Source organism: Rhea americana, unplaced genomic scaffold (assembly GCF_003343005.1).
Source record: "Rhea americana isolate MKP2758 unplaced genomic scaffold, rheAme1 scaffold_67, whole genome shotgun sequence".
NCBI lineage: Eukaryota > Metazoa > Chordata > Aves > Rheiformes > Rheidae > Rhea > Rhea americana.
This window is the reverse complement of record NW_028186834.1, coordinates 1764204-1784754: the sequence shown is the minus strand read 5'-3', so window position 1 is coordinate 1784754 and position 20551 is coordinate 1764204. Positions and strand designations below refer to the sequence as shown.

The 20551-nt window shown below is 42.8% G+C and overlaps 1 protein-coding gene across 1 annotated transcript; it reads right to left on the bottom strand.

The window, feature by feature from the left end:
- Nucleotides 1-50: 50 nt before the first annotated feature.
- Nucleotides 51-20246, bottom strand: LOC146586640 (lactase/phlorizin hydrolase-like). The gene is made up of 17 exons (XM_085320937.1): nt 19589-20246; nt 18850-18929; nt 17559-17642; nt 15803-15905; nt 15308-15386; nt 13935-14622; nt 12884-13529; nt 10031-11590; nt 9441-9709; nt 8681-8971; nt 6654-6852; nt 6275-6477; nt 5775-5884; nt 3732-3866; nt 2585-2808; nt 1465-1701; nt 51-719 (listed from the first exon to the last, which is right to left on the bottom strand). Exons 1-17 carry the CDS (start codon nt 20244-20246, stop codon nt 511-513), a joined length of 5775 nt encoding a protein of 1924 aa, XP_085177063.1. The 3' UTR covers nt 51-510.
- Nucleotides 20247-20551: the final 305 nt, after the last annotated feature.

Here is a 20551-nt window from a genome sequence, read left to right as displayed (position 1 = left end):
CATTTATTTCACAGCATACAATCTAAAAAAATACTGTAAATACTGTTTAAATCAGATCAAATAAAGGATAGAGCAGCCATATAACAACAGAATGTTGTTACCACTAGCTGTACTAGAACAGCATGTTGTCTTAGGCCTATTTTCAGGTGTATTAAGAATACCTTGTTTTAAGAACACAAGGAAGGTGTASAGCTTTATTGAGACTCTCTCAAAGTCCTTGGAGAGATGAACTGGACTGATCATGAAGCAAATGAATGTTCAAGTTTTGGGTTGTATAAGGATTCTGAACAAGTAATGTTTTGCTCGATAGTTTTTCATATATGACAGAGTTAATTTCTTAAATTTCTTAAGCAAACAACAGAATGATGGGAAGCCATATCTAAGACAAGATACTAATTTACAGTAGTAAAAGCATTAATTTTTTCCTGGTGGCATGTGCAACAAAAAGTAGGTGTTTGCAAAGTTAGAGTACCTCTGTTCCACACATTTAAAAAGCAAAAAAATGAAATCTTACAGTTTACTGAGTTCTGTGTGTGATCTTTTCTGGGACCTTTTGGAGAGCTTTCCATATAAATACGAGAAAAGAACTAGACCCAGTGCTGCAATGCCAGAAAGAGCAAAAAGCACATACAGTGCTACTTCTGCACTTTGGGATGTTAAATCTAATCCCAAAAAGCGAACACTGCCAGCCAGCCCCGGTGTGGTGCCTGTTGGGGTCACTGTCAATAAGGGAAACAACAGTATTAGTACACAGTATTTCATGAACTTTCATGGTACACTTGTGTTGCCTCTCCCTCCCTCTACAAGGCTTTCAGGGTTGTGTGTCGTACTCTGGCAGCAGCTGTAATTCTTTGGGATCACAGTGATTTTGACACTTAGAAGTAGTTCAGGGTAAAGGCACAACTGAGACTCGCAGTAGAGCTCTTGAGACTGTGGGAGGGGCAAGTAGCCTCTGGCAGCTGTAGTCATCCCAAAAGCTTGATGCGCACACATGCTCATTTGAAAAAACCCAAATTAATAGTGGCAGTTATATAATTAATATAGACCTCTACTCCAGAGAACATAAGTGATAAAGAGTATTTCCAAGGGCTTAGCCAGAATACTGAGTCATATATAAGTAATTACATTAAAAAAAAAGATTTGGGGAATACTGCGTTTCTGTGGCACACTGACAGGTGCTTCTCTTTGATTAACTTCCTTTCACTGCATTTGGGTCACAGGCATGTAGCTAGGTGCGTTAAGCACACAAAATACTTGCAACCTAGTCTGGATTTGTATACAGAAGTAAGTGACCTAATTCCATGTTAAAAAATCTTCAGTGGTAAACACTGATGATTAGTCAGAGCCCTTAAAATAACTTGCAGAAAACATTGGTGGCCTCCACGGCCACAGATCATGGGAATCTTGTGGGATTACGATAAGGAATGCTCACACCTGCGTGCACACGAGTTCTGTGTCACTTACCTTCAGGCTCTGGTTCCAGGCAGGGATGGGGCCCCGTTGCTGGGTCTGGAAACCCGTTACAGCTTATGAGCTGTGCGTAGAACCTGGCGGAGGCCTTGGGCAGCCGCGGCAAGCTGGGGTCCGTGCGATTCACGTGATAGAAGCCGAACCGTTCGGCAAAGCCCACCGCCCACTCGAAGTTGTCCATCAGCGTCCAGGTGGTGTAGCCTCGCAGGTCAACGCCGTCGAGCACAACGGCTGTTAGCAGGACCAAGCACAGAAGGTTAGGTGTGTGGGCAGGGCAGCAGGAGCCGTCACGGCCAGGCGAGCTCCACAAGCAGCCTGCTGGGCGCAGGGGAGGCTTTGCGCCTGCCCCCTTCGCTCTCGCACGTTGCCTCAGCTCAGTTGCTTTGTGGAAGTTCTGATCTACTGTCAAGTTACAGCTAATGCTCAACCAGGGTAGCTCAGTCAGCCAGGACTGGAGGCTGCTTTACTCTACTCTAAAAAAAAAAAAAAATAAAGCTTTTGTTCGATAAGGTTTAGGAACAGAAAGCCTTTGAAATGCAACTAGCATTTAAGCATGTGCCTGTGTGGCGCTCTGCTACAAGGACGTAAACATGCACTTTCTGAGCATCTGCCAGTCACCTCTGAGTACATCAGAGGACCAAACTGGGGGGGGGGRGGGAGGGGGAAGGAGGGAGCCTTTCCCCCATGCTGCTTGACCACTGCTGTAATTACAATCATTTCTTAAAGCGATTCAGTTTTAAAAACAGCATCAAACTAAAAGTCAAAACAGGTTTTCATAACAAACTGTCAAGTAATAGACCTTTCCCTTGCCAGCTGCAGCTATACAAAGAATCTGTAGTTACCCTGTTAAACCCATGGTTTGCTCGTCGTCCTGCTTTAACTCATCTTTCCCATTCAAAGCTCCTGGATATCCTTGACCAGCTTGTGCTAAATCCAAAGGCGCTCAAAAGCAGACACAGAATAAACCTATATAGGCGTGTGGCTTGCAAATACAAGTGATCTCCCTCTTCTGTTCCTCACCGCTTACTTCCCTCACATGCAGGTCAGGCCTGCTCAGAAACACTTGCTGCACTGTAGMGATTTGGATGACCACATTTCAAATAATCGTTCTTACCTTTCAGTGCCTCATTAATATAACTCTTATGGTAATGTATTCGCCAAGTATCATTGAAGTCTACGTCTCCTCTTTCTGAAATCCCATTTTCAGTCACGTAAATTGGAGGGTCGTTATACTCTTCCTTTATCCATCTCAAGAGCTTTCGGAAGCCAAAGGGTGTCACGTACAACCAGAAGGAACCAGAGCCCAGCCAGCTGCGGTCTGTTACTGAGGCTACGCCCCTGCAGAGGAGGAGGAGATGCTGATCACTGACCATCCTCCAGTGCCCGCAGTGCGGCCAGTACCTCGCACTGTTGGCCCTGCAGCCAGCACCGATTGAGACCGACTGCGCTGAGCTCTGCAGCAGGCTGGAGCAGAGATGAATCCGTGGGAAGCAAGCAAAAGCAGAGGTCTGAGGTGGTGAAGAGCTACTGGWGCTCACAAGCCTCCAGAAAAGTGTGTCTCATACATATATGCTTTAAAAATACATTCTGCCTAAATCAACTGCAGCTCAGGATCTGATTTTAGTTCCAATCACAAGCCTGTCAGGTCTGTGTACTTTGAGGCCATTTCTACTTTTCAACGTATAGTCTACAATGCAGCGATTGCGCACCCAAAATTGGTGTTGCATTCCTGAATGTAGGAATGAGCCCAGTGCTCTGCTCAAGGTCTAAACCACAGGCTAGGGATGCAGCAGCAAAGATCAAGGGAAAGAGTTTCACCAGGGGATGTTATATGCAATTCCATGTATTATYTATGAAAGCATTTCAGAGCTGGCAGAACCATCCCACAAGCTGTTCCATGAAAACCTTACGTCCCCACTGTTTATCATTTGAAATTGGAGAAAGAAAGAAAATATGATAAATATTATCTAAAGCTGATACCAGACCATGAAGAGGCTTGGAAGCGTTGACTCCTTTCTTTTAGGAGTTACTTTACAAACATGAATGGTTAAACCACAAAGATAAAATGAATCAGGACTGTAAGAAAGGCCATCACTGCAGAGTGAGAACAGTCACTGTTYGTGGATACTTTCTCTAGAGTTGATTAATAGCTCAATACATTTGTCTCATAGCTCTGTTTGTTGTCAGTTTACATTGCTCAGTTGGCTCAGGCTCCAGAAGTGCGTGTTTTGTTTGACCAATAATTCACATTCACACCTTACCTATCAGAGTCATAGGATGCAAGAGCAGCAGGATAGTTCAAGTTGTATGCTAAAACTGTAGTATAATGATTTAGACCGAAGAAGTCGTATGTGCCTTTAATTTTCTGCTTTTCACTTTCAGTAAACTCTGGCAGTCTGCAATAGAAACAGAAAAGCATAAACTCCTCAAAATACAAGTCTTCAGGATTTCCCCTTCTTTTGTTTCTATCCTCTCCAATCCTTTCATATAAAAACTAAAGACACAGATGTTATTTAGCAGCTTTACTAGTGTGTTTGGTCCTGCTTGAGCTCAAAAGTACTTTTGAGTCAGGAAAGTCAGAAACCTTTTTGCTCTAAGAGCATCTGCAAAATTGATGAGCAACCTTCATCTCTTTAAATACAAGTTTCTTCCCAGCTGCAGGATCCAGAAGGGTTAAGCTCCCAGAGACCTAAAACCCCAAAGGAACAGGGAAGGAAGATGGGTAATGAAGAGGCAAATGGAAAATACAGCTCGACAATCTCTAACTACTACCAAGGAACCCCCTTTACTTCCAGTGCTCTTTCAGAAGTGAATTCACGTAGGGGAAGAGACTTTGAAGCAAAGATATAAGGTGTCTCTAAGCAGGAATCAGGACAGCACTGAAAAGGAATCCTGGACACTGACAACCTCTGGAACAGGAAGAAAAGAAAAATAAACTGAACATGAGGCACTTCTGAAACGGTGGCTCATGGACCTGCTTCTTCAGCTGGATCCCAAAGGAGGGAGTGGGAACAACATGGCCAAGACCACCACCCCTCCACGATGGGATTCGAAGAGCCCAGGAGCTACGTACTCTGCATGTTCAGTAGCTCTCCTTGCTGTGGATGCACCTCACAGAGGTCTTCGCCTCAGAGCGATGTTACCTCTTGCACGATCCTGCTTTTTAAGACGGCAAACATTGCACCTCGGGCATGACCACTGTGACCCTCAGCATGGGGGAGGGATCCCTCACAAGCATTTTGGTTATTACCACATGCTTTACCACAACCATACGGAGATCCAGGGATGCTGTGCTCATAGGTGGCCTGTCTCAGCTCACCATCCCRCAACGGCACGACAAATGCCGACAGAGGGAAGAAAGGAGCAGGTGCCTCCTACCAGACATTAACCTCAAGGGGGTCTGGTCCCTACTCAGGGGGAGCTGTTGCTAGCAGAGAGTTGCTCGGAGAAGCTCATCTCCCTTTGGGATCTCAGCCCTGCACCTGAAGCCCTGTGTGCTAGCACTACCACGATGACAGAGCGAGAAATGGAGTCAGGAACATCAAGGGAGAGTACCTTGGAGCAAGGTGCAAGTCTCCAGCTCTGTTTTAGCCAGAARAGAGAGAAAGGCCCCTTGGGAATTTGGTCCATGGGCAACCACTGCTTAAAATGCACCCAGTGCTCCCAGCAAGTTGGCAATGCCTGAGACTAAGGACAAGATTTCTTCCCCAGAAGATGGAGATGCTGAAGGGCACTTTACCTCAAAGCAATGCACAGATACTTTGCTCTCTTATTAACAGCAGCAACCATCAGAAAAGAAATAGACTGTAAAAAAAAGCACTCAAGAATTCATGTGCTTGAGGCACATATGAAAGCTTAACTCAAACCTTGAGGAGACCTGCCTTGCTGCAGAGCACACTCCAACTCTTCCAACATGTATGTGCCACGAAAGGCAGAGAGAAGAATAAACATTCGTTTATTCTCTRATAGCACAATAGGACTAAGAATAGCAGGAATGGCAAAAATTAAATGTAGTTCAGAGGCACCAACAAGCTTTCGGTGCTTGTGTTCACTACATCATTTTAAAAACAGTTTAAATATATTTACATTGTCAGGAAAAGCACAGTCTGATGCAGATCATTTATTGTATTGCCCTGAGCTGCAAACATATCATTCTGAAGAAAGAAGTATGGAGTTTTTCTTAAGAAAATACAGCAAGATTTTCACAGTAACAGTTCAATAGAATCATTCCAAGTTAGCAGCTCTAACAGAAAAACAAAGTTTTAGCCCAAGTGACTTTAGCAACTACRCTTCTGAGCTTTTACCGTGACTTGCTCAGGCCCTGAGCCAGACTGCGTTCCCGAATCCTCGTTTTCATCACTTCGTTATAATCACCATTTTTGAAAATAGGATGAGCAAACCAACCTGCAAGAAACTAAGCCAAGATACAAGGGAGAGGATAAATTATATATCAAAACAAATGGTTTAACTATTCCTATCCATATGCTGCTTTATATCTGAATTTATAATGAACAAGCACATGGAGATGCCTGTACAACAGCAGTAAATTTATTAAGTTTTTGGCACTGCCTTACTATTTTGTCATGTTTCTGCTGCATACTTGACCAACCATCAACACTAGAAGAAGGTGATAGTTTCCTTGCAATGACACCTCTCTGACAGGTTGGGCTCACCATTTTCTCTCCTGTTGGTGCAGTGAGACGCTGACCTGGGTTCTGGGCATCTCCAGCACACAGAAAGGGGGCAGAGAGACGAACACCACCACGAGCAGCCAGGAGAACCGTGGCCATGCTCCTCACTGTACCTGCAAGTATCGTCTGGCAGCATCATGGTCTTCYTGCTTGTTTGGGTTCCTTGGCTCTGCCCAGTCAGAGTTGATGGTAATAGAGATTAATCCTCCTTGTTTTGCACGGTAGGTCTCATTGTACACATGCCAGGCTTCAGCATGGGCYTTTATTAAGTTGTGCCCCACTATGTAGGGGGCTCGCCCCGGCCTAAGGGAGATACCTGCAGTGCAGAGACAGTGATGGTGCAGGCAGTGCAGCAACAATTTCCAGCTTTCCTCTTTGGAGGTTAACACAAGGCACAGAACATCCACAGCTGCCCCACCAGCAAGTGAATAAACACAGCAGCAAGCAGCATTGGGCCTGCAGTGCCCAGAAGGTTACGCCCAGCAGACTTGCCTGGAGCAGCTGTGCCCGTGCCATGGCCATAGTACGCAACATTGTAGGGTTCGTTGATGGTTATCCAGAATTTCACTCTATCTCCCAGTCTCTGGAAAAGGAGCTCAGCATACTCCTTAAACCTCTGAACTATCGTGTCGTTCTCCCACCCACCGACGTTCTGCAGCGCCTGTGGGAGGTCCCAGTGATAAAGAGTTACCTGTGGGGAAAGAGAGCGAGGAAAACAGTTCAGCTAGGCATTCAATCCGCTTTCAGAAACGAGGACAACAAAGCAGCTGATCTATAAACTCCACTTTGATTTGCAGTTACTTGTTGCTAATGGGCACATACTCATACATACTGTAGTAACTCAAGTGCCCTCTRTCATGCGGTGTTCAAGTTCACGGTGATCACTCACGCACTCTGAATAAAGTACCTCCCTGCCAGTGTTTCCGTTTCTTTAGGACACGGGGGAAGGATCAACTCCAGGGGCCCACCTGATTGCGAAGCTCAAGCTTTCACCTTCAGTCTTTCATTTTCAGAAAAACCCCACAGCAACCCTGTGATAGCAAGAACTCCAGTCGGTCAAGAATTGCCTCACCTACACTGACTCTCAGATGAAAAACAATCCCGTTAGAATACCTATTTGGTTTGCTGTATCCGTCCAACCACTCTAGAGCAACACCATGAAGACACAGGATTGTGCTCAGGCACAATCGGATGTTTGCCTAGATGCTCCTGGGCTGCTGCCTGCATATACGTGCACGTAATGCATGGTCCAGCCACGTACCCACCCCGGTGCTCAGCAGCTACCAAGGCAGAAAGGTTGGTCATCTTGCCTCGAGGAGTTTATCTGTCAGAGTGCAGTGGCCAAAATGAAGGAGAAAAGACTTTTCTTCCAGCCACTTCATTGTATCATTCCAACAACAGATACAGTAGCTACATAATAAAGCTATGAACAAAGAAATGAAAGTCCTGGACAATAAAAACACTCATAACTATCTATACTCTTATGCTTGTTTACCCTACCTCTAGACAGGATAGGGAAAGATATTAGACACCTGAAGAGCCATCTTTAAATACACCTTTTATATTTTTTTTTCTCTAGAACTTCCTAACAGTGTTAGTTTAGGTGCTCAATTCTCATGCAAGTCATTAATTTTTGCATTAAGCTTGTGTTAGGATGGACTGTCCTATTATTATGGTTTTATATGGTTATATTACACCTACAACTGAACCAAAACATTCTCAGCAAGGGATTTAAATATTCTAACTTGTCAGAATCTGAGCTGACAGAAAGCCTGCTTGGCTAAGCAAAGTGCTTCTTAATGGGCTAAAATACAAAAAAAAGCAAGCATGTAAAAAGTGAAGCAATAGGGACTGCTTGAACAGTCAGGTCAGATTCACCTGAGGGGGTTGAAAAGGCTGGCTGACACAGCTGCAAGATCAGTCTGTTATCTGTGAAAATCACAATGATTAGCAGAGATTCCTAACTCCTGGGGGGAAAAAAAAAATTAAGGTTACTCCCGTCTCCACAAAAGGCAAGGAAGAGGTTCCAGAGAACTAGAGGCTGGCTGGCCTCACTTCAGTCCCTGGAAAGCTCACCAGGTTCTTCTGGAAATCCACTTCCAAACGCATGAGGGACAAGGAGGCAATTGGAAACAGTTTGGAAAGAGCAAACAATAAGGTTACTGTGATCTTTCTAGGTAGTAAGGGAATTTCTAATCTGTTACTATATCCCCAGCTCATTTGTTTATCCCCCCCAAACCCACATTTCCTTGTGGAACAGAGTGAAAAACAATTTCCCTACGAAGCGGGGCGCAGACTGAAACACACACATGTGCTCTGAGTATCAGGCTGGGGTTCCGCTGTGGGCTTGAGCTATCTTTAACAGCCTGGGAAGTCTGGAGGGACTGAGGGATTCCTGTGTAGGCATCAGAGCATGAGAATCACGCAGGGAAATCCAAGAGTTAGGATTTAATCTTTGATATCAGGATAATTCTCAACTCTTGAATTTTGTCAGAATTCCAGACCATTTTTACTGTTACCTGAGGTGTAATGTTAGCTGCTAGAAGAGCATCAATAAGCCTTTCGTAGTAGTTCAGTCCCACTTCATTGACATAGCTGGTAGTCCCGTCTGGGAGAACACGTGACCAGGAGATTGAAAAGCGATAGTGAGACACCTTGAGACTCTTCAGCATTTCCACATCCTCCTCAATCTTGTGGTAGCTGTCACAGCCTACGTCTCCATTCTCATCATTGCTGATTTTCAAGGGAGTGTGAGAATATTGATCCCAAATGCTAAGTCCTTTCCCATCTGCTCTCCATGCTCCCTCAATCTTTAATTATAGATGGGGGGAAGAGAAAAGGAAATTGCTAGTAAACCTCAAATTTAGGATTTGACCTAGTAAAGAATTCAGCCTTGCTAGTCTTTGTGGTACCACCACCCAGTAATTTTAATTTACCAGCTTAACACTATAAACAATATCACTTTTGCTGCACAAAACCAGTAAGAGCTATTGGACCTCAAAGCAAGACTTATTAGCAAAGTCCAGTTTCACAGAAACAGGTACTGTTTCAATTCAACTGCTGCTCAGCATTAGCTGGCTCTTGTGAAGCCAGTGCTGCTGTCCCAGTTCCTGTGGTACAGCCATGCCCTTAAATATCCCCAAGTTCCTCACTTTCATGGCAGTTGTTACAGTAATCCTCAATTATGCTAACACCTGATGTTACAAAAGCTCTAGCTATCTCATCCTAAATGAATCAATCGTCTGCTGGTACTTTAAGAGTCAGTCTTAATTTCCTAACCTGGTAAGCTGCAGTTGCTACACTCCAAGAAAAGTTCTTTGGAAACTCCCCATATAAAAATTCATCTTCTTTGGGCAACAGGATACCATTATTGCGGATGATTTCTGAATAGTACACAGCAGAGCGCTTTGGGGTTCTTGGCCTGTTGGGATTATCAAAATCAACCTGGTGCAGTCCAAACCTTGGATCATAGCCATTCAACCATTCAAAGTCATCCATAAAAGACCAAGCGCTGTATCCTCGCAGATTAACACCATCCAGCTTGTAAGCTGAAAGTATATATTTTAAGAGATGTTAGATGAAAAACTGTGAAAGAGCATCAGTGTATCATACATTAAGTGAACAACAAACAATTCATATGCAGACACACCCACACCTTCATAAAGCTATCATTAGATAACTACAAAGTAAAATAGCCACAGACAGGAGAGCATAAAAAGAAATTGTATGTTTGTATTAYGTTCAGAATATTTCAAGACTGATACCAATTGCTTATACAAACTACTCCTCAGTAGAGGAAATCAAGCCAAAGTCTGGAAGGGGGATAAACAGATACACCACACTGACAGAATAGAAGCAAACATTCGTACCTTTTAGAGCTTCATCAATGTATGTTTTGTAGTAAAATATCCTGGCAATGTCATCAAAATCCGCATTGGTCTTTATCCCTACTCCGTTCTCAGTGACGTATATTGGGGGATTTCCATATTCCTCTTTGATCCAGTTCAGCAGCCTCCTCATCCCCCAGGCCACAGCACGATGTCCATCAATAGCTGAGGAAGGCCCGGAGCTGTCAACTGCTACTGAAATTTCCTGGTCATACTCATAAGAGAAGGGCCTCAGCCAGGTTGTTGCATGAGTTACAATTTTGGAAGTGTAGGTGTTGAAACAGAAAACATCTGCCGTGCCCCTGATGTATTCTTGCTCCTCAGCTGTGAAAACCGGTAAGCGGGATGATGGCAGGTTTTGGAGCTCGCTCCTGTTCCCAACTGTCCATTTCATGACGTCAGGATAGTCCCCATTTTTGAAGATCGGGTGTGCAAACCACCCCAACAAAAACTGCATGTACCTGTCAACAGCTTCTATGTCCCTGGGGTYACCTGAAGTCTTCGGCTCAGCCCACTCGACATTAAGGCTCAGAGAAATGATCCCTCCCTGACTTGCTCTATACTTGCGATCGTAAGTGTGGTAGACCCTGGCATGAGCTTTCAGTAGCGTGTGCACAACCCTGTAGGGAGCATTACCAGGGTCACTGACATTGGGTGGAATTTTCCCAGTGCCATAACCGACCCAGGCAACGACATAGGGTTCATTGAACGTAAGCCAGAACTTCACCTTGTCCCCAAAGGTCTGGAAACAGAAGTCTGCAAAACTATCAAACAGTTCGATCAGTGCACTGTTCTCCCAGCCACCAATGTCCTGGAGAGCTTGTGGCAGGTCCCAGTGGTACAGTGTGACTATTGGAGTGATGTTGCTTGCAACCAATCCGTTAATGAGACGGTTATAATAGTCAACTCCATGGTGGTTTATTGAATTGTTCCTTCCGGTGGGGAAAATTCGAGACCACGACAGAGAGAAACGGTAGCTCTTTACCCCTAAGGCTCTCAGCAAGTAAAGATCTTCCTCCACTTTGTTGTAGCTATCACAAGCTATATCTCCAGTATCATTATTATTTATGTTCCCTGGGACATGTGTGAAAGTATCCCAAATGCTGGGTCCTTTGCCATCAGCATCCCAGCCTCCTTCTATYTGGTAGGCAGAAGTAGACACACCCCACATAAAGCCCTCTGGGAAGGTGCCATAAAAGTACATATCCCTTTCAAACTTTGTTTGGGATGAAAACTTCTCCCAGACAACCTTTGCCTTCGAGGGAACCTCAGATGCTGGTAAATTCGGCAATCTCGATGACACAGGTAGCTCAAATGCCACAGGAGTAGAAAATCTGTTYGAGACATTGGGTGGGAAACCATTTTTTTCAATAACACTGGAGTAGAAATAAGCAGATGCCTTGGGGGTCCTTGGTCTGTTGCTATTTTCAAAATTCACATAATGTAGCCCAAATTTTAGGCTGTACCCCACTGGGCCTTCAAAGCCATCAACCAGTGATCGAGTAATGTATGACTGAACATCAACTGCATCTAGTTTTACCGCTGTCAAAGAAACAGTACAAGACTCAGTTATTCGAACGTTTTCTGAGAGCAGGTACAAACACAACTGAGAACAACAGCCAAATAACCAAATACCTATGAATGTGCTTTTAGGCAGAAAACCAAAACAACTAGATACTAGAGTATCTGGCAAAAGCAGCAATCAGAGCTGTAATGGGAGCTGGTCGAATGCTTAGTGACAAAAATGAGATTAGAAAATAAATATTAGTCAAGAGGTATGTGAGTACAGGACACCTGTCCCACTGGTATCTCATTCCCTATATTCTTTTTTTCAAAGACAGTTACTCAGTTTAGATATATGGATCGCTTCTAGATTTATCACTGTAGTTAAAATGAAACATGTATTTAGTGCTTGTCTGTCTTCCCTGGGTACTGAAGACTTTCTTTTTGCATGACAGCATACCAGCAGAGACAAGTCCAGCTTCCTTCTCACATTGCCTACAAAAAAAAGTACTAGATCCCTCATCTCAGAAGAGCTCATTTCCCAAACACAGTCAAGTCTTCTGTACTTCTGCTCAGACATAACTGCTATGCTGTTTTGTTTTCTGTAGCTCTTTTCAAACAAATATCAGCATGTTGAAAACTAGATCAAAAAAAGCAAATGCTATATATTGATCACTTCTTAAGAGAGAATAATTAAAATCTGTATTTGTCATTTCCTCACCTGTCTAAAATTACAGTCATTGATGTTATTTTTGTCACTAGATAGGCAGTTTGAAAATCATAGAATCATAAAGGTTGGAAGGGACCTCTGCAGATCATCTAGTCCAACCTCAAAGATACAGACATATATATATCTCAATTATTTTGAGCAAGATTAAAGATATTTCCCCAAAAATTCTAGCCTGAAATGTTACAGGATGCTGTCTGTTAGATCCATCTGATCACGGAAGACATAGTTCCATCCTAATCTCCAAGACCTGTACAGGTAAAGAACTTGGCAGTAGTCAAATTATCTTCAAGGAAGCTGAACTATGTAAAAAGTCAACCCATAGAGAAACAGACTTTGTGATCTAGCCCTATTTATCTGCATATATGAAAATCCTATTCCCACATCTAAATAGAATGGAAAAATCCCACTTCTGGACACGAGAYAGCCTCAAGTTTTTAAGATCACACTATATATAGCAGAGGCAGCTGACTTCACATCACTACAAATGGTGATGTTTCAAAGCTAACCACTGTWGAAGTGATAAAATAACTAGCTGCCATAGCAGAAAAAACAAACAAAAAACCCCCCAAAACAAGAACAAAAACATTTCCTGTTCTCCATACCTTTTAGAGCCTCATTGATGTACCGACGGAGATAGTCCACTCGCAGAGTGTCATTAATAACATCTCCTCCATCTTGTGTTGGCACACCATTTCCTGCTATGTAAATCGGGATCTTTGTCCCTGTATATTCCTGAGACACAAACTTCAGCAGCCTTCTTAAGCCCCAAGGGACTACATGAATCCAAGAGGATGCAGTCTGTGGCCACGATGGATCTACATGCAGGGAGAAGTTCCCAATGCTCTCATAGCCCGGAGCACAGGTGCCATTAGTCACAGCACTAACCAGGTGGGAAGTGTAATGAGAAAGACCAAAGAAATCTGCTGTCCCTTTCACCCAGGACTTCTCCTCCTCAGTAAACACAGGCAGCTGGGCAACTGTTGTGGAGCACTGCTGGTTTACTTCCTGGATCTGAGCCTTCAGGATATCCGGGTAATCACCGTTGACAAATATAGGGTGAGCAAACCAGCCAAGCATGAACTGCAGGTACCTCTCAGATGCTCTCACATCCTCAGAGTTGGTTGGAATCTTGGGTTCAGCCCAATCCGAGTTCAGCACCAGCCCTACCTTTCCCAGCTGCTGAGAACGGTATCTATCATTATACAAGTGCCAGACCTTGGCATGAGCCTTGAGAATTGTGTGAGCCACCTAAGGGCAGAAAGCAGAGGAAAGTGCGTCATGTAACTTTGCACAGGAACTCCTAGAAGTTGAGATTATTGCTGCACAAGAACAGTGCCTCCTGCTAAAACAAGAAAGTCTGACAAGACAAATAATCATGGCCAGAAAATACAGTGGGGAAGCTGTTTTGAATTAAGCATGAATTGAAGAACCTGACTATCTGAGCTCCAAGGGTCAACACCAGCTATTAGAAAGGAAAAATAAAAAAGGGATGTCCCACATCCATTAACCACTCCATTTTCTTTTAAGTATCACAAATCCAACAAGCAAATAATTGTTTCAGAGGCCACATGAGGCTTTAACGTAGCTAAAATACAGAACTGGCAGAGGAAAACAATGGCAGCTGTGGGATCATAGCTGTTGCTGTGTCCTTACCTTGTAAGATGCTACTCCTGGGTCAGTGATTCCTGGAGGATGCTCTCCAGTGCCATAGCCAGCRTAGCTGATAACCCAAGGCTCATGGAAAGTAATCCAGAACTTGACCCGATCTCCAAAGGTGGCAAAGCAAAAGTCTGCATAGTTTGCAAAAGCTTCTATGATGCTTTCATTCTGCCAGCCACCGACAACCTGCAGAGCTTGTGGGAGGTCCCAGTGGAACAGAGTCACCATTGGCTCAATTTTAGAGTCTAGCAAGCTGTTAATTAATTGGTTATAATAATCCACACCCTTGGAGCTGATACTCTCATTGGTGCCAGCAGGGAAAATTCTGGGCCAGGATACAGAAAATTTATACAGTTGTGGCTGAAGACCCCTGAGCAGGTAAACATCATAGCTGGTTTTATAGTAGCTGTCACATGCCACATCTGTTGTTTGATTCATGTAGACATGGCCTTCATGCCCAAACTGATCCCAAATGCTCTCTCCTTTCCCATCCTCTGCCCAAGCTCCTTCAACATTAAAGGCACCTGTGGATGTGCCCCAGAGGAAACCACTTGGGAAAACATCCTGCAGAAAAGAATCCCTCTCCACTTCAGACTGGTTAGCAAACATTTTCCAAACAGTTTGATAGGAGGAGTAGGGGGTAAGAACAACAACCGGCTTCTCCTGTAGAGTATTTTTTATGCTGCAGGCAGAAGAATAAAAAGTTGTTAGTCTCTGAGGAGGAAGAAAGGATTGTTTGCTTTGCATTCAGCTCACTTGTGCTATGCAGGGTATAGTTCCCTTTTCAATCTAACTTACTGCCACTCAGCTGGCAGATGAAGCTGATACGCAATGAGCTAACCACAGAGCTGCTCAAGAGCTACATATCTAAAGCACTTCTTTGCAGGTAGATTTGCATAATTCATTACACCTAGGTCTAAGACACAAACAAAATCCTCACAGCATGTAGCAATTTCACAYGCTGTAACTGCCGCATGGGTTTCCACTGGATAAACTAAAACCAGTCAACACTGCTTATGTAACCATTGACTTCCCCTTGCACAGTGACATCTCCTAGGGATCTGCAGCCCTATTTGTCTTCTGTCCCAGAAAAGGAAAAAGGCACAGGGTTTCTTTCTTCCTTCTATTAAACAAAAACAAAAACAAAAACAACCCCAAAACCACTACTTTACTTTTTAAAAGAGTGAAAGAGTTGAAGAACGTACCTGTTACTATGGGCCTGAAGCAGCAGAAAGGCACTCCTTTCCAGGCCTTTCAGCAGCTAGGACTTTTCCACTAAACGTGCCTTGTATCCGTCTAGAACATCTGTTTCTAGAGGACACCACTTTCTTATAGTATCAGATTTAAGGGAGGAATAAAAACTGTACCTTAAAACAGGATTTGATGAGAAGTCCAAGAATTCATTAACATCATACCCAATTACATGTGCCTTTTCTTTATTAATGGCTGAAAAACAAACAAATAAGAAGCAATGAACTTGGTCACAGCTTAGATCCCACAGATTGTATGACACCAGATGTGCATACAACCACATCTTTTGAAACAAAGTGTTTTTTTTTTTTTTTTTTTTTTTTTTTTTAATGTCTGTTTTTCCTCCGGTCCGCTATATTGGGTTTTTATTCTGTATTTGCACTTTCTTATTTAAAAGAAAAAGAAAAGATTTGGTGGTGGAATAGATTTCCTGCTTTCCTGCCCTCCACATTCACCATCTGCCTTCAGTTTCCCAAGRAAGTTATAAAGAAACTATCTAACTAAATAATCAAACAACAGGTGTCTGGACTGGACAACTTCGAATTCCCTCTCCAATTTCCCATTCAGTGCCTAGCTATAAAACCTCCTCCTTCTTGAAATACTTCACTYACCTGTGACAATAGAAGCCACTGGTATAAATGGATTCTCTTCCATGGAACTACAATCAAGGAATTTCAGACTGAAAAGCAGAATCTTTGTGTCCTTCCAGATACTCTACAGAACCAGAAGTCAAACAGAATTGTATGGAAATAAGTACAGGTCAGCTAGTAAAACCATGCTCTTGGTATTTGTTGCTTTTGATACAGAATAAGAAATATCTAGAAAAGTGAGCATCAGAGCTGAAGTTCTTCAGAATTAAATTCATAAATCAAAGTAAGCATTAAATACCACCAATTATTCTTCTCTGATCCAAAAAAGACCCATGCAAATCAAAGTGTAAACCGCAGAAACTTTTGGTGTTTGACTTTTCATTGAGAAGGCGCAGGGAAGCATATTTTTTCAGAAAACTTACTTGTTAAAGAATCAGTTGCCATCAGTTGGCCCACTTCAGATTTTTTGAGTAATTACACCCTACCGGAACCTTAAAGAGAACAAGTCTACCGGGTGGCTCCCTGTTCTGCCACTCAGTTGTTGGGTGACTCTTGTCTTACACATTTCAAGAATGCAGTTCAGTACCGGAGGTTTTAATATCAGTACTAGCCTATACCATCATTGACATCGTCACTGCCACGGGACGCAGTCCTTCTGCAGACGTGCCCTCGTTAACATTGCTAGTATTGCCTCTGCAGACAAGGAGTCAAAACGTTTGCTAGTGCAGCTGCAGAACCAACTCTGGAATATCCTTTTATATAAGGCTACCAGCCTAACAGCTTATCAAACACACAGGATGCGAGACAGAGCAACTCTCAGCCCTGGAAAAAAGAATTACACCATTCCAGTYACTCAAGGCATCAGCGAGCGCTGACCAAGCTGATCATTTCCAGTACTTTCAGACACCTGTTTTCAAGTCAGAATAACAGCGAGCAGCGTGCAGCTGTTCCCCAGCRCAGCTGTTGCCTGAGCTCTCACAGCAAATCAGCACCGTTTTAGAAACACGGAATTCCCCTTTTATTTACACTCTGTTTTCCACCTCTGCAATTCTGTTACAATCTTCAGCACTTTTTAATCTTTAAGGATATATCAAGAGTTTTCACTTCTTGCTCTTCATTTCTGGCCTGGCAATCATTCTCCTGTTTATAGGGAATAACTATCCTGTTATTCCTAACACAGCACGGAGAGAGTTAACCAGGAGCCTTGCATATGCCTCTCTAGCTGCTCTTCCCTTTGCTACGTGACCCTGAGCAAGGCACACAGTTTCTGTGCTCAGCTCTGCAGAAGCATAGGCCTAGATTCTGGAGGATTTACGATAAAAAAAAATATATATATATATATAAATTACTTTGAATTCATAATGTGAGAATTGCTATAAACAGACCTTCATTGCAAAGTAAGTTGTTACAGATGTTTTCTGAAATTCAGTAGAATTATAAGGGCAATGATGGATTTGTCCCATCTGCTCTGCTCCTAGTGTTTCATCTTAGGAATATATTGTCTGCTCTGCTCTTTTGGGAGTACTTGAAATGAAACATTTAGACGTGTGCATCTTCAACATACATAGTACCCTCAAACACATTCCTTTTCCTGGAAAACATCAATAAAGTAATTTTAAAATATTAAAGACTTAATCTTGCCTTCRGCTAGATGGGTGCAAATCTCAGAAGTATTTGGAGCTGTATAAACTGAAAGTAAATTGGAACTTCATCAGTCTAAAGCAATACAGAAATCCAGAAAATGCAATGTTCATTTTAACACTGTACACAAAGTTACCTGGAATTCACCCAACTTCATGTAGAAGTTTGTTTCATTTCCRCAATTGTAATGGAGTTCGAGAGACAGAAAGTCTAATGAATCCTGGAAACAGCAAAATAAATAAATAAATAAATAATCCTTGAGATTTTTTTTTCCAAAATACATAAAATACCTGACATGGTTGATATAGAGAAGTTATTCAAATGAGAAGTCATATACCCATAAGACAGGCCTTGACAATATAATGTGTGTGTGTATACTGTGTGGGAAGATTTTTTTTTTTTAATGTCTGTCTCTGTTTGCAAAAAACACAATGCAAAATCTTAGAAGCATTAGAGTTGAGGTAAATTATAAGAGTACTTTATACATTTAATATTCACTATTTACAAATGTATCTTAAACTAGTAAGACTGAAGGAGTCTATGAGTAACCAGGTAGAGAAACCTTTGCAACTAACAGTGTGAATCAGGGAGGCCTTATCAATAAAATTTTGGGGAAAGTCCATTTCAGAAATCTTTGATCATTCCAAACCACAATCCCAGTAAAGTCAGCAAGGTTCAATAGCATAGATAATATTCTTTTATTAAACCAGTTGATGAAAGGGGGGGAAGATAAGCTTTCAGCAACTTTCAGTGCAAGTTTTTTCTAGTATAGTGACCTTACCTAATAAAAAAATCTCTTTTATATTGGGTAAATAAAAAAAAAATATGCTTTGCTCATGTTAAAGTATCATGTCTGCAACGTTATTAAAAAGACTGCGAATGCAAGTCCAAAACCTGCACAGCCATTTGTGCAGYGCATCCCATGTCAGCATCCTCTAGATGAGCACACTAGTAACGGAGGGTTTGGTCTTTACGGAAAGGATGTCACCATCTTTGTAAAGATTAGATTCTCCTCATGCTGTGCTGTCCCTGTACACCAAGACCACTTAATCTGTTCTATTAAAAGCACTTTCTGAACTTTAAGTGGATTTTTAAAAATAATGGTTATTTAAAACATTTATTTTGTGATGCACGTAATTGTCTTGCACAGAAGATTAAAATGGATACATTTTTGCAGACAGGTTGTCACATAAGCATGTATATTGCTACAGTTGCCTGCTAGGAGAGCAAATACCTCTCCGTATACCATTACTTACTAGCCAAAAATTGTTTTTTAAAATCAGTGAGCTTCATAAGATCAAAGTAATAAAATAAATAAAACTGACCAACTAACATTATACTCAACCTGCAATACTTGAACCTGCACATAAAAACATTAACTTAATCAAGTTCTTTCATTTTGGAAGTCATTTCTATTAAGGTGTTACCTGAAGGGAAACTGAGAGCAATTCTGAAGAAGTGCTATCCAAGAGCTGATCCAGTCCTAAAGCAATGGATAGTTTTCCATCTTGAAAGAAAGAGGCAGCCTATTAGTGTATTAAGAAGGGCAAATGAAAATTTACAGTTCATTGTAGTTATTTTAAAATCAGCTGGAAGTTTTTGAAGATGTGGATCATCAGAGACAGTGCCCTAAGCAGCTGATCAGAGAATATCCCCTATAGTTTTGAAGGGGAGTCAAGAAGGTTGCAGTCCAATGGCAAAGTTCAAGTTGTTGTTGTTCAAGGAATTTCGTTGTCAGTAAATCTTATTTATGAGCAGTAATGATAACACTTGCTCACAGGGAGGAGGATCTGAATGCAACTATCTAGTGGGTCCCCTTCCACTCCATGCTTATAAGCACGATCTTCAGTTTTTATGACTTCAGTGGTTCTTCTATAGTGGTTTCATTATTAAAGTTAATACTGAGCTGGATGACTTAAAAAGAGTATAGAAAGTGGCAGACTATTATATATTTCTCCTCAACTTGTTTGGCTATCATTTCAAGTAAAATGTAATAACCAGCAAATTTCAAACAATTATCAAAATAATTAATTTGAAGGAGTCTGCAACTCAAATATTTCTATGTAACCCTGAGACCAGAGATAGCACACAGAGAGCGTAGCAGTTGCCATTTAATCCTCTCGCAAATTATTTATGAAAAAYAGTGTCATACAGACACATCTTTACCTGCTGGCGAGTATTTCTCGTGGTAGACTTGATAAGCTCTCTCATGCGCAGCAGCCAGGGCCTGCGCACGGGCCCGGCGATCGCCGCAAGGCAGGCTCTCGAGCACCTCCGGCAGGTCGCTGAACGTGAGCCACGCGCCGACCAGGGCCCCAAAGGAGCGGAAGCTCAACTCCGCGTATTCCACAAACAGGTCAGCAAAGGCGCCGGCCTCCCCGCGCGCAGCCCGCGCGGCCACGGCCCCAGGCACCCGCTGCTGATGCAGAACCACCACCGCCCGCAGCTTCGCCGCAGCCAGGGTCTCGAGCAGCTCCCGGTACCGCTGCACCTGAGCTTCGTCCGGCTTCCTGGCGTCCCCCTCCGGCAGGATGCACGACCACGGCAGGAACACTTTGTAGTGCGTCACCCCGGCCTCACGAAGGCGGGAGAGGCGCAGGGGCAGCTCAGAAGCCACCGGATCTTGCTGGCACAGGTATTCATGGGCTTCGCTCCCAGCAGGGTCCTGAGCYTCTTTGGGTAGCGCTTGGTTCTGCAAACTATTTACTAGCTCGCTGGGTAGCGGTCCAGCAACGGCAATAAAATTCTGAGCTAATCCTCTGTCTATCCCAAAGCTAGGAGAGGCTAATAAGAAAAAGAAGATGGTCTTATATACCAGCTCCATCTCTGGACCTGCTTCAGAATTATTTCACATTATTTATACTAGAGTAGAAATAATATTTAACTGAAATTATCTATTGCACAGATTAATGTTCCCAGAACTAGCTGGCACTAAAATGATAACGTATCAGGACTTTCAATAGACAGATAAAAAAGTCAAACTGACTGATCCAAAAACATCAAACATAGTTGGAAAAAAGTCACGTGGAAACACTGGATTAATATTTTCTGAGATGTTCAGGTTCCCCTTTATGCTTGAGCAAAAATGAACATTTGGTAATATTGCGTGCATTTCAGACAAGATAAAAT